A 15,200-nucleotide genomic window follows, 5' to 3' on the forward strand; every position below is an offset into this window, starting at 1 on the left:
GAGATCCCATAAAGACATTACTAAATAATTTGTGTCCACATGGAAAGTTCTGATCCGTTTGGCTTTCGGTACATGGGATGGTGGAAGGAAAGACGAAAATAAACCGGACGAAAATAAACCAGACGAATAATAACCGTGGACGCAATCCTACCAACTGCTCCATTAGGAGTAGAGATACGCAGCAGTCAGCAGCCTCTCTGCCCATGGCTGTGTCTTATGTATTGGAGTGCAATGGTATATCTTTTTGCATCTAGACGTATGAGACAACCAAATTTTGTTTGAACCTGAAGTGTTCGTTCAAAAGTCGCTGCACGATGAGAACAACCTTTTATTCTTTAGCTAGACGATGAGAACTACGTCACAACAACTTCTAGTGGTTGTTCGGTAGAAAAACATACATACTGATGCCACCCTTTTTATATATTATAACATCAAAATATTCATGATAAATTCTGAAAATAGCTAGATAGATATGTTATGATATAATGAAGTATCATGTAGAAAATCAATCAAAGCACAAATCATATTGGGAGTTTTCATGCGCATTATCCTTTCACACCACCATTTTGACGACCTAATCTGGTTCGGCCGAGTGAATCAGATCCGGTAGAGAGGCGGGCCCCGACAAGCTTCTGAAGGAGAACAAAAGACATGTTGTGAGGCACAACACCACCCCTCCGGACCACCGTGGCTGATAGGGAAGAGCAACCAGAGCCTGCATCAAAGTAACAAGTTTGGGCGGTCCTGACTTTGCCGATGGCGAGAGCAGATCGTCATTTTTTACTTTTTGGTAACTTTGACAGTTAGACAAAATCCAATCGTTATTGCAAACATGGCTGGCAAGGGCCGAATGGAGGAAAAGCAAGCTGTCTTGCGTAGTGGAGCAGCCAGCACCTCGGACTAGAGTAACGGAATGATATAGTGACATGAGACAGGTTACTTGCCACAATTTTGTATAGCAAAGCAATTGCTTATTATATACTCTCTCTGTCTCAATTTAGTTGACTTAGATTTGTCTAGATACAGAAATATTTATACACGTTTTAGTGTTAATACAATATATACTGACATGAGACAGGTTACCTGCCACAATTTTGTATAAAAAGCAATTGATTGTTACACAAACCCCGTCTCAATTTACTGCACTTAGATTTGTGTAGATATAGAAATATTTAGACACGTTTTAGGATTAGATACATCAATATCTAGACAAATCTAAGACAAGTAATTTGAGATGGAGGTTATATTTACTAAGATTTGATTATATGAACAAGAATATTCCTTTTATTGCTTACGTGAGGAAATATCAATTTGGAACTCGAATTTGTATTTGATTTGTTAATAGTATAAGATTAAAACTATATATTCAGTAAAACATTGCATTATATGAACATAAATATTTGAATTAATAATGTAAGAAGTAAAACAGAAAATACATGTAATTATAACATATTTATTGAATATATGTAGCATAATAGTCCCTCCATTTCTTAATATACGTCTGTTTAGATATTCAATGCGGACTACATATGGATGTATATAGACGTGTTTTAGAGTGTAGGCTCACTTATTTTGGTCCATATGTAATCTGTATTGAAATCTCTAAAAAGGCTTATGTTTAGGAACGGAGGGAGTAGTTAAGGCATTTGAGTCTTTTTGCATGCATCTTGCATGTTGAGGTGGGGCTTTATCCATTCATAATTGTGTAATGAGTTGGTATAATTGCATGTTCGGTTAAATATGTTTGTGGGGATCAACTATATTTAGTAATAGGAAAATGGTACGATACTTTGGAGCAGTTGGTCAAGTATATTATCAAATCAACTGCAGTTGCTAACAACTAGCAACAGCATAACAGCTCATTAGTTTAAGGCTCCCATCACATGGCAAATCATCTGATATCTGAATTGGTGCATTGACAGTTAACTTGTGGTTTTGTTTCTTCATATCAGGGAACAACCACGCATTCTTTAGCTCATCGATGAGAACTACAGCACGAATACTTTGAGTGGTCGTTCGGTGAGAAACTGAGAACATTTATTAGATGATAACGTAATTGTACTAGTCAAAATATTCAAGATAATTTCAAGACGTGTTAAGAAACTAGTCAAGGTAATTGTATCGTGAGCTGCACGTGGACATGTTTGTAGTTCTTTGTTCCCTCTCTTCTAAATAGGTCTTAATTGGACCATTATACAACGCCAAAAAGAAAAGAAAAGAAAGCTACCTCTTGTTTGAGTTCTACCGGAGGCCGAGATACGGCTAGAGCATGTCCTGCTGTGGTGCCGTGGCTAACAGCTAGCTGCATTCATTTGAGGCAATGGAGGAGGAAGCGAAGGCATGGAGGATGACATAAAAAATTCTTGACAAAAATTTCGGAATTGTTCATGGCATTACATGAGACAAGTTTTATGACCACAAAATAATGATGACTGGCCCGGAATCTAGAAGGCAATTGTTCATGTATATAACTGAATTAAATCAGATTAACTTATAAGAATTTTTATTCACAAATTAACTTAATGACAAAGTGGTGCTATGACTTCCAACTGCTTTTGTCTCACCATATCAGAAAGACATGTATTTGGAAAGAAAATTTGATTGCTAGAATGAGATTGTTACGAACGGAGCGAGTACCTAAAGCATAACCTATGTCCTCACGTATTTTAGACCCCCCCAAGTAATCATTGTCGTATTTCTAATGGATGCTCAGTAATCTAATCCACAACTTTGGTCAGTGCCTTATGTTTGCCGAGTTCATTTTATCGCGCTCTAGGCAAAGCAAAAGAAAGCCGAATGCATGGGGCAAAAAACACAGCAAAGACCTAGCGCTCGCAAAGGAAGATCTTTGCCAAGTACACGAAACAAAATTCAGCAACTCCGCACTTTGCCGAGTACATGCGAGAAAGAACTCGGGAAAGGACTAACCATGTGTTCCTCACTCAGCGGCTGGTGGCGGGCTCCATTTACCGAGTGTCTCCCAAAGCATGATCGGCAAACATTTTTTCATTTTCTTATATAAAATGCAGAAAATGTTTGTCGAGTTCCTGCTATCTAGTGCTCGGCAAACACATGCAAGACCTCCTAGAGACTGACACGTCGAGAAGTCTTTGTAGACTTTCCTCTGCTAGCACTTGGCATAAACAAGCATGAGCTCATAGCGACTGACGGGTGGAGCATTTGCTAGAGTGTAACACTCGGCAAAGCTTTCCAGCAGGAGGATGTCAAAGGGCAACCAACTTGGAGGAGTAGCCCCCATGGGCCTAGCCTAGGGTGTTTTTACTGTACACCCTTCCAGAAATTTTTGGAAGATTTCAAGAACCTTTTGTGCTTTCAATAAATTGACCAAACTTTTTCGGATACATATTATACCTTTCCGGAATTCCCAAAACGCTTCCGGGACCTGTTTCCGTTGCATTCACTGCTTGAGAGATCGATAGTGATGAAGTAATTCGTTCTCGATAAAAACAGGCAATTATACTCTTTTGACCGCCAAATGTAGGTACATGTTTTATTTTGTGAGGAAGGTAAATTTACAAAGTGACTAAAGTATGTATGTGCACATCCAACACAAAGCTTGGGTCACCACAAACATAAAACACTACACCGAGCGAGGTGATCGTCACGAAGTTCTGAGATACGAACAATCATGTGTATGCGGCAGGCACAAGCCGCGGCTTGACGACGGCCTTAAGCGGGACGGTCTTGGGCAGTGCCAGCCCGAAGGTCTCAGCCATGTCCACCTTATCCTCTCCGTCTGGCAGCCGCCACTCAAATGCGTGCACCAGCATTCCCAGGAAGTACTGCACAAACACCATTCCGGCCAGCATCCCAGCGCATATCCTTCTACCGGCGCCAAATGGGATCAGTTCAAAATTGTTCCCCACCGGGTCGATCTTGGCCGCCGGCCCGGACAGAAACCGCTCTGGCCGAAATTCCAAGGGATCCTCCCATGCGGCCGGGTCCCGGCCGATGGCCCAGATGTTGATGATGAGCCGCGTGTTGGCAGGGACATGGTGTCCATCGACCTCGCACTCCTCAAAGGAGAAGTGTGGGAGGCTGAGTGGCGTGGGGGGGTGGAGGCGCATGGCCTCTTTGCATATAGCTTGCAGGTAGGGGAGGTTGGCAATGTCGGATTCCTCGAGGCGGCGGTCACGACCGATGACACGGTCCATCTCCTCCTGGGCGCGTGCCATGATAGACGGGCTTTTGATCATCTCCGCCATTGCCCACTCCACGATGATCGACGACGTGTCCGTCCCGGCCGTGAACATGTCCTGCAAGCATGCACGCACGTTAAGTGTTTTCGTGTGAAAGCTTGTATGTATTCAAGAGTGGACTATCTATCATGCACAGGATATCCAATATATGCATCCAGCTTTCATCGTGACTCATAAGACATGCAAATCAGCTTTCATTGTTCGATTAGATGATGCGGTAATTAATCACAAATAATGTATGAAGAAATATATATCAGCTGTTGAGAACATGATGGAAGTGTAGGCGAGGTGGGGTGGGGGCTTACAGTGATAAGGCCCTTGATGTTGACCTCGGTGATGGTCTCGGCCCCCTCGTCGTCGTTGATGGCACGGAGCTTGTCCACGAAGTCCAGGCGTCCCTCCCTGACACGGCCCTCGGACGTCGCCGTGTGCTCCGCCAGCCACTTGGTGACTAGCCCGTCGAACTGGATGTGGATCCGGAGCAGCTTGGCCTGCACGCCCTGCAGGTCCAGCCACGACAGCGCCGGCACGAAGTCGCTGATGTTGAAGAGCCCCGTGCCGGTGAGGAGCGTCTTGATCATCTCCTTGTAGGTGTTGGACTCGTCACCCTGCGTGTCGAACACCCGCTTGCTCACGGTGATCCTCCCCACGATGTTGGCAAGCGCGCACACGAGCATCTCCGGCACGACGACGGGCCGCCCGGCCTCCGCGGCCTCCAGGATGGCACGCAGGGCGCGGCCGGCCTCGTCGCGGCGCACGCTCGCCCAGTCAGCCACCCCGCGCGCCCCGAGAAGGTGCACGCTCGACAGCTTCCGCAACAGCTTCCACTTGGGCCCGTAGTTGGCGAACACCATGTTCTGGCACCCGTACGACATGTCCTCCGCGCTGGCCATCACCGGCCGGTTCGCGAACCGCTCGTCCAGCGCCTTCAAGAACGTCCGTGCGGCCGAGGGCGACGACGCCACCACCACGCCGCAGGTACCCATCCTCAGGTACATGACGGGACCATACTTGCGCGCCAGCGCCGCGAGACCCGAGTGAGGGGCCGGGCCGACCAGCGGTAGCGCGCCGAGGACCGGGACGCCACGAGTTCCTGGTGGAAGTCGGCGGCCGGTGACGGAGTTGGGGTTCAGGTAGGGGAGCGCTAGAAGGAGCAAGAGGCACACGAAGGTGCAGGATATCACGAACGGGTCGGTGCACAAAGGGGCGAGCTGCATCGCGGCGAGCGCTGTGTGAAGAGGAATGAACGTGATAGAGCTCGCGGCTTGTTCACTTAGCTAGCGGAGTAGTATTTCGTAATGTTATAGTACATGGATTCGCTTATGTATGCTTTTCTTTTCAGAGATTATGTATGCCAAATGTCAAACGTGGCGGATTATGATTGGGCTTAAGTCAAACATGGCGGATAATGATTGGGCTTAGGGATAGGAACGAGTCACCCACCTGAACATGGCGGATTGCTATTTCTTGAGCTTTCGTTGGTTTTTCACTTGAAGAGAGAAGGGTGATGTAGAAAAATAGAGATAAATATTTCACTCGGTTAAGAACCAAGGTATCAATCCAGTATGAGAAACACACAAATCTCCAATAGTAACATCTGCACAAACGAATAAATACTTGCACCAAATGTGATAAAGTGTTGTCAATCCCTTCACGGTTACTCGCAAGGATGAAATCTGATAGTGATAAATATAAAGCAAATAAAATTATAATAAAACTCAGCGAGGTATTTTTGTGTTTTTGATTTTTTAGATCTGAAAATAATATGATAAAATTAGACCCAGGGGTCATAGGTTTCACTAGAGGCTTCTCTCTTGGAAAACCAAATATTGTGGGTAAACAAATTTCTGTTGAGCAATTGATAAAAAACGAATAATCATGACGATATCTAGGGCAGTGATCATGAATATGAGCATCACGTCCGTGACGAGTATGACCAACTCCTGCCGGCATCTACTACTATTACTCCACACATCGAGCGACTCCTGCCTGCATCTAGTGTATTTAAGATAAAAACAGAGTAACGCCTTAAGCTAGATGACAAGATATAGAGGGATAGATCCAATCAATATGAAATAAACCCCATATTTTTATCCTTCATGGAAACAATACAATATGTGTCTCGCTACCCTTCCCGTCACTGGGTGAGGACACGACAAGATTGAACCAATTACAAAGCACCTCTCCCATTGCAAGAAAAATCATTCTAGTTGGCCAAACCAAATCAATAGATCGGAGAAAAATACAAAGCTGTCAAATGATGCATATAAAAATTCATAGAAGACTCAAGTAATATTCATAGATAATCTAATCCTAAACTCACAATTTATAGGATCTCAACAAACAAACTGCAAAAGAATATTACATCGAATAGATCTCCAAAAACACCGAGAATAACATTGTATTGAATTTCAAAGAGAGAGAAGAAGCCATCCAACTACTAGCTATGGACCCATATGTCTGTGGTAAACTACTCACACATCATCGAAAGGGCAGCAAGGTTGATATAGAGACCCTGCGTGATCGAATCCCCATCCATACCGGAAAAGGTCCAAGTTGGGGTCTCACGAAGACAGAGGCTTGCGGCAGCGGAAATGTATTTTTGGTGTGCCCTCTAACAAGGGGAATTCTGGGTATTTATGGAGCTAAGATTAGGGTAAGGGGTGTCACGTGTTGGGGAACATAGTAATTTAAAAAAAATCCTACGCACACGCAAGATCATGGTGATGCATAGCAACGAGAGGGGAGAGTGTTGTCCACGTACCCTCGTAGACCGTAAGCGGAAGCGTTATGACAACGCGGTTGATGTAGTCGTACGTCTTCAAGATCCGACCGATCCAAGCACCAAACGTACGGCACCTCCATGTTCTGAACACATTCAGCTCGATGACGATCCCCGGACTCCGATCCAGCAGGGTGTCGGGGATGAGTTCCGTCAGCACGACGACGTGGTGACGATGATGATGTTCTACCGACGCAGGGCTTCGCCTAAACTCCACGACGATATGACTGAGGTGGAATATGGTGGAGGGGGGCACCGCACACGGCTAAGGAACGATCACGATGATCAACTTGTGTGTTCTAGGGTGCCCCCTACCCCCGTATATAAAGGAGCAAGGGGGGAGGCCGGCCGGCCCTTGTGGGCGCGCCAGGGAGGAGGAGTCCTCCTAGTAGGAGTAGGACTCCCTCTTTCCTACTCCTACTAGGAGGGGGAAAGGAAGGGGGAGAGGGAGAGGGAAAGAGGGGGGCGCCGCCCCCCCTTCTCCTATTCCAATTCGGACCAGAGGGGGAGGGGGCACGCGGTCCATGCTGGCTGCCCCTCTCTCTTTCCACTAAAGCCCATAAGGCCCATTACTTCTTCCGGGGGGTTTCCGGTAACCCTCCGGCACTCCGGTTTTCTTCGAAATCTCCCGGAACATTTCCGGTGTCCGAATATAGTCGTCCAATATATCGATCTTTATGTCTCGACCATTTCGAGACTCCTCGTTATGTTCGTGATCACATCTGGGACTCCTAACAACCTTTGGTACATCAAAACTTATAAACTCATAATAAAATTGTCATCATAACGTTAAGCGTGCGGACCCTACGGGTTCGAGAACTATGTAGACATGACCTAGAACTATTTCCGGTCAATAACCAATAGTGGAACCTGGATGTTCATATTTGCTCCTACATATTCTACGAAGATCTTTATCGGTCAAACCGCATAACAACATACGTTGTTCCCTTTGTCATCGGTCTGTTACTTGCCCCAGATTCGATCGTTGGTATCCAATACCTTGTTCAATCTCGTTACCGGTAAGTCTCTTTACTTGTTCCATAATACATCATCCCATAAATAACTCATTAGTTACAATGCTTGCAAGGCTTAAGTGATGTGTATTACCGAGAGGGCCCAGAGATACCTCTCCTACAATCGGAGTGACAAAACCTAATCTCAAATTACGCCAACCCAACATGTACCTTCGGAGACACCTCTAGAGCACCTTTATAATCACCCAGTTACGTTGTGACGTTTGGTAGCACACAAAGTGTTCCTCCGGTAAACGGGAGTTGCATAATCTCATAGTTGTAGGAACTTTGTATAAGTCATGAAGAAAGAAATAGCAACATACTAAACGATCAAGTGCTAGGCTAATGGAATGGGTCAAGTCAATCACATCATTCTCCTAATTATGTGATCCCATTAATCAAATGACAACACATGTCTATGGTTAGGAAACATAACCATCTTTGATTAATGAGCTAGTCAAGTAGAGGCATACTAGTGACATTATGTTTGTCTATGTATTCACACATGTATCATGTTTCCGGGTAATACAATTCTAGCATGAATAATAAACATTTATCATGATATGAGGAAATAAATAATAACTTTATTATTGCCTCTAGGGCATATTTCCTTCATCACGAGGGGCCCATAAGCTCGTAGCCCCCCCTAGGGCGCACCCTGTGAGCTTGTGGCTCACCCATGGGCCTTCTTGCCTCCTCCCAAAACTTCCTTGGTGTCTTGTTGTCGAAGAAAAATTGTCAAAAAGTTTTGTTTCATTTCGACTCCGTTTGGTATTGATTTTCTATAAAAGACAAAAATAATGAAAAAACAACAAATGGCACTAGGCACTAAGTTAGTTGGTTAGTCCCAAAAAATGATATAAAATAGCATAATAATACATATAAAACATTCAAGATGGATAATATAATAGCATGGAAGAATCAAACATTATAGATGCGTTGGAGACGTATCACGGATTCCTACACGCACGATAATTTACGGGGATTTTAAAGAGTGATTCAACTTGGCATGTTGTGATTGGGTGTTGACTAGCTAAACCGGCCCACCAGCCTGAAATTCAAGGGGCAAGTTTAATTAGAAGGAAGGAGCCCCTAATCCTCTATAAAGCTAGTCATAGTGGGAAGAAATTTAGTTTAGTAACAACCTTCATAGTGGGTAGTAAGATATATGTGGTATCTCTAAAAGAACATATATGTGGTAACATGTAAGTGTTGATTTACTTAGTTGTAGACTCATTTTGTCTTGGGATGTGTTATGTTACGGTAACATATTATGTTATCACAAACACCTCTCTCATTAAGTTTTGTCACATAAGCAAATTTGGCTTAGGTGCGTTATGTTAATTGCTAAGTTACTCCCACAATGGCAGCTTAAAAGCCTGTGAAAGGATCTATATGGTTGACTCTATATGGTTGACAAGAGGGGGGTGAATAGGCAACTACAAATTTTTACAAATTAGGTTTAGAAAAAAATAGGTTTTCTAGACTTGTAACTATGTGAGCAACTTATACGATGCTAACAACAACAAACACTCTAGCAAGCAAAGGATACAACATAAATAAAGCTTGCACTTAGTAAAGGTAATAAGTAACCACAAGTGGAGACGGTGAAGCCCAAGATGTGTTACGGAAGTTCCCTCCCTCTAAGGAGAAGTGTGTCTCCATTGGACCGGTGTGGAGGCACAATTCTTCCCAAGAAGCTACTAGGGCCACCGTATTCTCCTAACGCCCTCACATAATCCAAAACATCGTGATTCCACTAGCGGTTCCCTAGAACGCGGCGACCAAATCTTTACACATAAGGTTGGGGAAATCTCCACAACCGAATTGGAGGCTCCCAACACCGCCACGAAGCTTAAAATCCATAGTGCTACGCACCCACTACCGCCTTACCACCGCTGAGAGCACGACGGGTCCAGAAGGGAGCGAAATAAATAGTAGTGGGTGGGGGGTACTACCGCTTGTAAGCAGTAATACTGCTCGTACTACCGTTCCAGTGCTGTGCAAAACCGACACGAAAAGTCGAGTCCCCAAAAGCAGCGGTAATACATGCGGTACCGGACAGCGGTACTACCGCTGCCAGAGCAGTACTACCGCTTGAGGCCTCAGCACTCATGCATAGAAAACAGAGGAGCAAACTCCATCGACGCGGAAAAGGAACGCGGGTGCAAATGAAAATGTGTACATGTTCCTTCCACCCAAACCTTAGTGAAGCGTACCCCCTCTTAATAGTATGGTTCTCCTACAACTCAAATCCTCCGAGAAAACACACACAAGAAAATGACTTTCTTCACATTTAAAGCTCCGAGGGACTCGAATCGTCTTGATTCATATGATAGATTATTTGAAATGCTCAATGCACACGATTAGTCCGCAAATGCATTGTCATCAATCACCAAAACCACTAAGGAAGAAATATACCTTAACAATCTCCCCCTTTCTGGTGGATTGATGACAATACGAGATTTTCACAAAGTAACTAACAAGATGACAAGCAAAGCCAACATCTACAAAATATAGATAGGATCCCACCTAGATGTGTGCACTACTAAGGTATGCTTTTGGAATGCAAAGCGCACACACTAGGATCAACACGTCGCTTTATTTTATAGACAGACAACACTTGCATTAACATAAAAAGAGAGACAAGCATGGATGCAAGAGATAGCATGTGAGCATTGATGACCCACAAGTGTAGGGGATCAATCGTAGTCCTTTCGATAAGTAAGAGTGTCGAACCCAACGAGGAGCAGAAGGAAATGATAAGCGGTTTTCGGTAAGGTTTTCTCTGCAAGAACTGAAATTGTAGGTGATAGATAGTTTTGTGATAAGATAAATGGTAACGAGTAACAAGTAAATAAAGTAAACAAAGTATAGCAAGGTGGCCCAATCCTTTATGTAGCAAAGGATAAGCCTGGACAATTTCTAATAATGAGAAAGGAGCTCCCGAGGACACATGGGAATTATCGTCAAGCTAGTTTTCATCACGTTCATATGATTCGCGTTCGGTACTTTGATAATTTGATATGTGGGTGGAACGGTACTTGGGTACTGCCCTTACTTGGACAAGCATCCCACTTATGATTAACCCCTATTGCAAGCATCCGCAACTACAAAAGAAGTATTAAGGTAAACCTAACCACAGCATTAAACATATGGATCCATATCAGCCCCTAACGAAGCAACGCATAAACTAGGGTTTAAGCTTCTGTCACTCTAGCAACCCATCATCTACTTATTACTTCCTCATGCCTTCCTCTAGGCCCAAATATTGGTGAAGTGTCATGTAGTCGACGTTCACATAACACCACTAGATGAAAAGACAACATACATCTCATCAAAATATCGAATGAATACCAAATTCACATGACTACTAATAGCAAGACTTCACCCATGTCTTCCGGAACAAACGTAACTACTCACAAAGCATATTCATGTTCATAATCAGAGGAGTCATAATATGCATAAAGGATATGAACATATGATCTTCCACCAAGTAAACCAATTAGCATCAACTAAAAGGAGTATTCAACACTACTAGCAACCCACAAGTACCAATTTGTGGTTTTGATACAAGATTGGATACAAGAGATGAACTAGGGTTTTGAGGGGAGATGGTGCTGGTGAAGATGTTGATGGAGATTGACCCCCTCCTGATGAGAGGATCGTTGGTGATGACGTTGGTGATGATTTCCCCCTCCCGGAGGGAAGTGTCCCTGGCAGAACAGCTCCGCCGGAGCCCTAGATTGATTCTGCCAAGGTTCCGCCTCGTGGCGGCAGAGTTTCGTCCCGTAAGCTTGCCCACGATTGTTTCTAGGGTAAAAGCTCTGATATAGCAGAAGATGGACACCGGAGGCCCACCAGGGGGCCCAGGAGATAGGGGGCGCGCCCTATAGAGGGGGGGCGCGCCCGCCACTCTCCTGGATAGGGTGTGGGCCCCCTGGTGTATTTCTTTCGCTCAAAATTCTTATTAATTCCAAAAAGATGTTTCGTGGAGTTTCAGGACTTTTGGAGCTGTGCAGAATAGGTTTCCAACATTTGCTCCTTTTCCAGCCAGAATTCCAGCTGCCGGCATTCCCCCTCTTCATGGTAAACCTTGAAAAATAAGAGAGAATAGCCATAAGTATTGAGATATAATGTGTAATAACAGCCCATAATGGAATAAATATTGATATAAAAGCATGATGCAAAATAGACGTATCAACTCCCCCAAGCTTAGACCTCGCTTGTCCTCAAGCGGAAGCCGAAATCGAAAAATATGTCCACATGTTTAGAGATAGAGGTGGCGATAAAAATAAAATATGGACATGAGGGAATCATGATCATTCTTATAACAACATATATATATATTTTATCATATGATTTCTTATGCTCAAGTAACAATCAATTCACAATGTCAAGTATGGTTCAAAAACTTCATTGGGAACTAACAAACTATAAGCTCAGTCATTGAAGCAATTGCAATTTATCGTAACATCAGAAATAGTCAACAATAGAGCTTTTCAGCAAGCTCACATACTGAACTATCTTGTAGTCTTCTACAATTGCTAACACTCACGCAGTACTTGTGGTTATGGAGTTTCAGCCGGACACTGAGAAAGATAGGGGCTTATTGTGTTGCCTCCCAACATATTCACCTTTAGGTGATGTCAACAATAATAGCCCATGCTAACTTACATCCAATTGGATATATATATATATATATATATATATATATATATATATATATATATCACAATCTTTCAAACACGAGGAGCATGCCAAAGGATAAAATGAAAAAGGGAAATGTGAGGATCACCTTGACTCAAGCATAAAGAAAAAACATAAAGTAAAAGATAGGCCCTTCGCAGAGGGAAGCAGAGGTTGTCATGTGCTTTTAGGGTTGATGTACAAAATCTTAATGCAAAAGAACGTAACTTCATATTGCCCCTTGTATGTAGACCTTTATTATGCAGTCCGTCGCTTTTATTACTTCCACAACAAGATCGTATAAAGCTTATTTTCTCTGCACTAATAAGTCATACATATTTAGATAGCAATTTTTATTGCTTGCAACATGACAACTTACTTGAAGGATCTTACTCAATCCACATGTAGGTATGGTGGAGTCTCATGGCAAAACTGGGTTTAAGGATATTTGGAAGCACAAGTAGTATCTCTACTTGGTGCAAGGAATTTGGCTAGCATGAGGGGGAAAGGCAAGCTCAACATGTTTGGAAGGTCAATGACAATATACTTTAACTGAGATGTCAGAAAACATAAACTATTATGTTGTCTTCCTTGTCCAACGTCAACTCTTTTAGCATGTCATACTTAATGAGTGCTCCCAATTATAAAAAGGTGTCCAAGATAATATATTTGTATGTGAACCCCTCTTTCCTTATCACTTCCTATTAATTGCAACGATGACCAAAACTACGTTCATTAACTCTCAACAATTTTTATACCTCATACTTTCTATATGTGAAGTTATCACTATCCATAAGATCAATATGAACTCTATTATTCTTTCTACTTTCTCAAGATCATAGCAACATACCAAAGCCTTTGACTCAACACTAATCTTTATTATAGATAGCTCACGGACTCGATTACAAAAAGAGATCACAATGCAAAACTCAAAACTACTTGATATCAAAACTTGAATCTACTAGATCAAGATACTACTAAAAGGATCGAACTAAATAAAGCGGTAAAGATAGGAGTGTGATGGTGATACGATACCGGGGCACCTCCCCCAAGCTTGGCAGTTGCCAAGGGGAGTGCACATACCCATGTGATTATGTCTCCTTCTTCACGGTTGGTATTAAGATCTTCTTGGCGATGATGCCCTTCAGGATATGGTTCTCCTCCTCGAGCTTATTAACTTGTTGTTTGAGGTCCATAATTTCTTTACGGAGCTTGCCCGTAACGGCCAAAGCTCCTTTTACCCAAGGATGCTGCATAGCTTCTGGAGAACAAGTGAAACTCTTTTTCATATTTTTATAAGAAAGAAATCTAGAGTTGGAAGGAGTGACCAAAGTAGGGACAGCCAGGCTAGGTAGTTCCCTCATAGTGAATTCTGCTCGGAGACGAGAGGTAACTTCTTGATCCTCCTCCATGGCATCTTTCCTTTTCAAATCAGCCTCCATCTCATCCTCCGTTGATGGTCCAAAGTGATAGGCATCGCTATTTGCTCCGGGACCTGGCGTTGGGTGAGAAACCTGACTCTCCCCAACTGACTCCTGAGAAGATATCTTGCTTTATTCTGCAACAGGAACAGCTCGAAACGAAAACAGAGGATATTTGCGTTATACGGTGGTCAAAACCTTCAGGAGTATATATAATGAAATTTTACCGACCAAAATACGTAATGTGCAAGAAAACGAAGTCCGGGAGGCACACGAGGTGCCTACAAGACAGGGGGGCGCGCCCAGTAGGGGGGGGGGGGCGCCCTCCACTCTCGTGGGGGCCTCGTGCCCCTTTCGGACTACTTCTTTCTTTCTAAATTCCAAAACTGATGCAAATTGCCATTGGAGTTGTTTTGGAGTCGGTTTACTTACCGTACCACATACCTATTCCTTTTCGGAGTCTGGAACGTTCTGGAAAGTGTCCCTTATGTATTACTCAGGGGTTACTGTTTCAATAATATTATTTTCAACATTGATAGGGTTACCTGAAATATAGTGTTTAATTCTTTGACCGTTTACCACCCTCGGACTCGTGCCTTCCAAGTTGTTGATTTTTAGGGCACCAGAACGATAGACCTCCTCGATAACGTAAGGACCTTCCCATTTTGAGAGAAGTTTTCCTGCCAAAAATCTTAAACGAGAGATGAATAATAATGCATAGTCTCCTACGCTAAACTCATGCTTTTGTATCCTTTTGTCATGCCAGCGTTTGACTTCTTCTTTGAATAGCTTGGCATTGTCATACGCTTGGGTTCTCCATTCATCAAGTGAGCTAATATCAAATAACCTCTTCTCACCGACAAGTTTGAAATCATAATTGAGCTCTTTAATAGCCCAATATGCCTTATATTCAAGTTCAAGAGGTAAATGACACGCTTTTCCATAGACCATCTTATATGGAGACATACCCATAGGATTTTTGTATGCAGTTCTATAGGCCCACATTGCATCATCAAGTTTTTCGGACCAATTCTTTCTAGATCTATTCACAGTCTTTTGCAAAGTTAATTTGAGC

At 43.3% G+C, this 15,200-nt stretch overlaps 1 protein-coding gene across 1 annotated transcript; it reads right to left on the reverse strand.

Moving 5' to 3' along the window:
- Nucleotides 1-3,455: 3,455 nt before the first annotated feature.
- On the reverse strand, nucleotides 3,456-5,487 carry LOC123133082 (flavonoid 3',5'-hydroxylase 1). The gene is made up of 2 exons (XM_044552621.1): nucleotides 4,526-5,487; nucleotides 3,456-4,277 (listed from the first exon to the last, which is right to left on the reverse strand). Exons 1-2 carry the CDS (start codon nucleotides 5,435-5,437, stop codon nucleotides 3,648-3,650), a joined length of 1,542 nt encoding a protein of 513 aa, XP_044408556.1. The 5' UTR covers nucleotides 5,438-5,487; the 3' UTR covers nucleotides 3,456-3,647.
- Between the last annotated feature and the right edge of the window lie 9,713 nt (nucleotides 5,488-15,200).

The sequence above is a fragment of the Triticum aestivum genome, chromosome 6B, assembly GCF_018294505.1.
Source record: "Triticum aestivum cultivar Chinese Spring chromosome 6B, IWGSC CS RefSeq v2.1, whole genome shotgun sequence".
Taxonomy (NCBI): Eukaryota; Viridiplantae; Streptophyta; class Magnoliopsida; order Poales; family Poaceae; genus Triticum; species Triticum aestivum.

Coding starts and splice junctions, on each gene's coding strand:
- LOC123133082 (XM_044552621.1), bottom strand. CDS start 5,437: ATGCAGCTCGCCCCTTTGTGCACCGACCCGTTCGTGATATCCTGCACC. Junction 4,278..4,525: donor ACATCAAGGGCCTTATCACT/GTAAGCCCCCAC, acceptor GCATGCTTGCAG/GACATGTTCACGGCCGGGAC.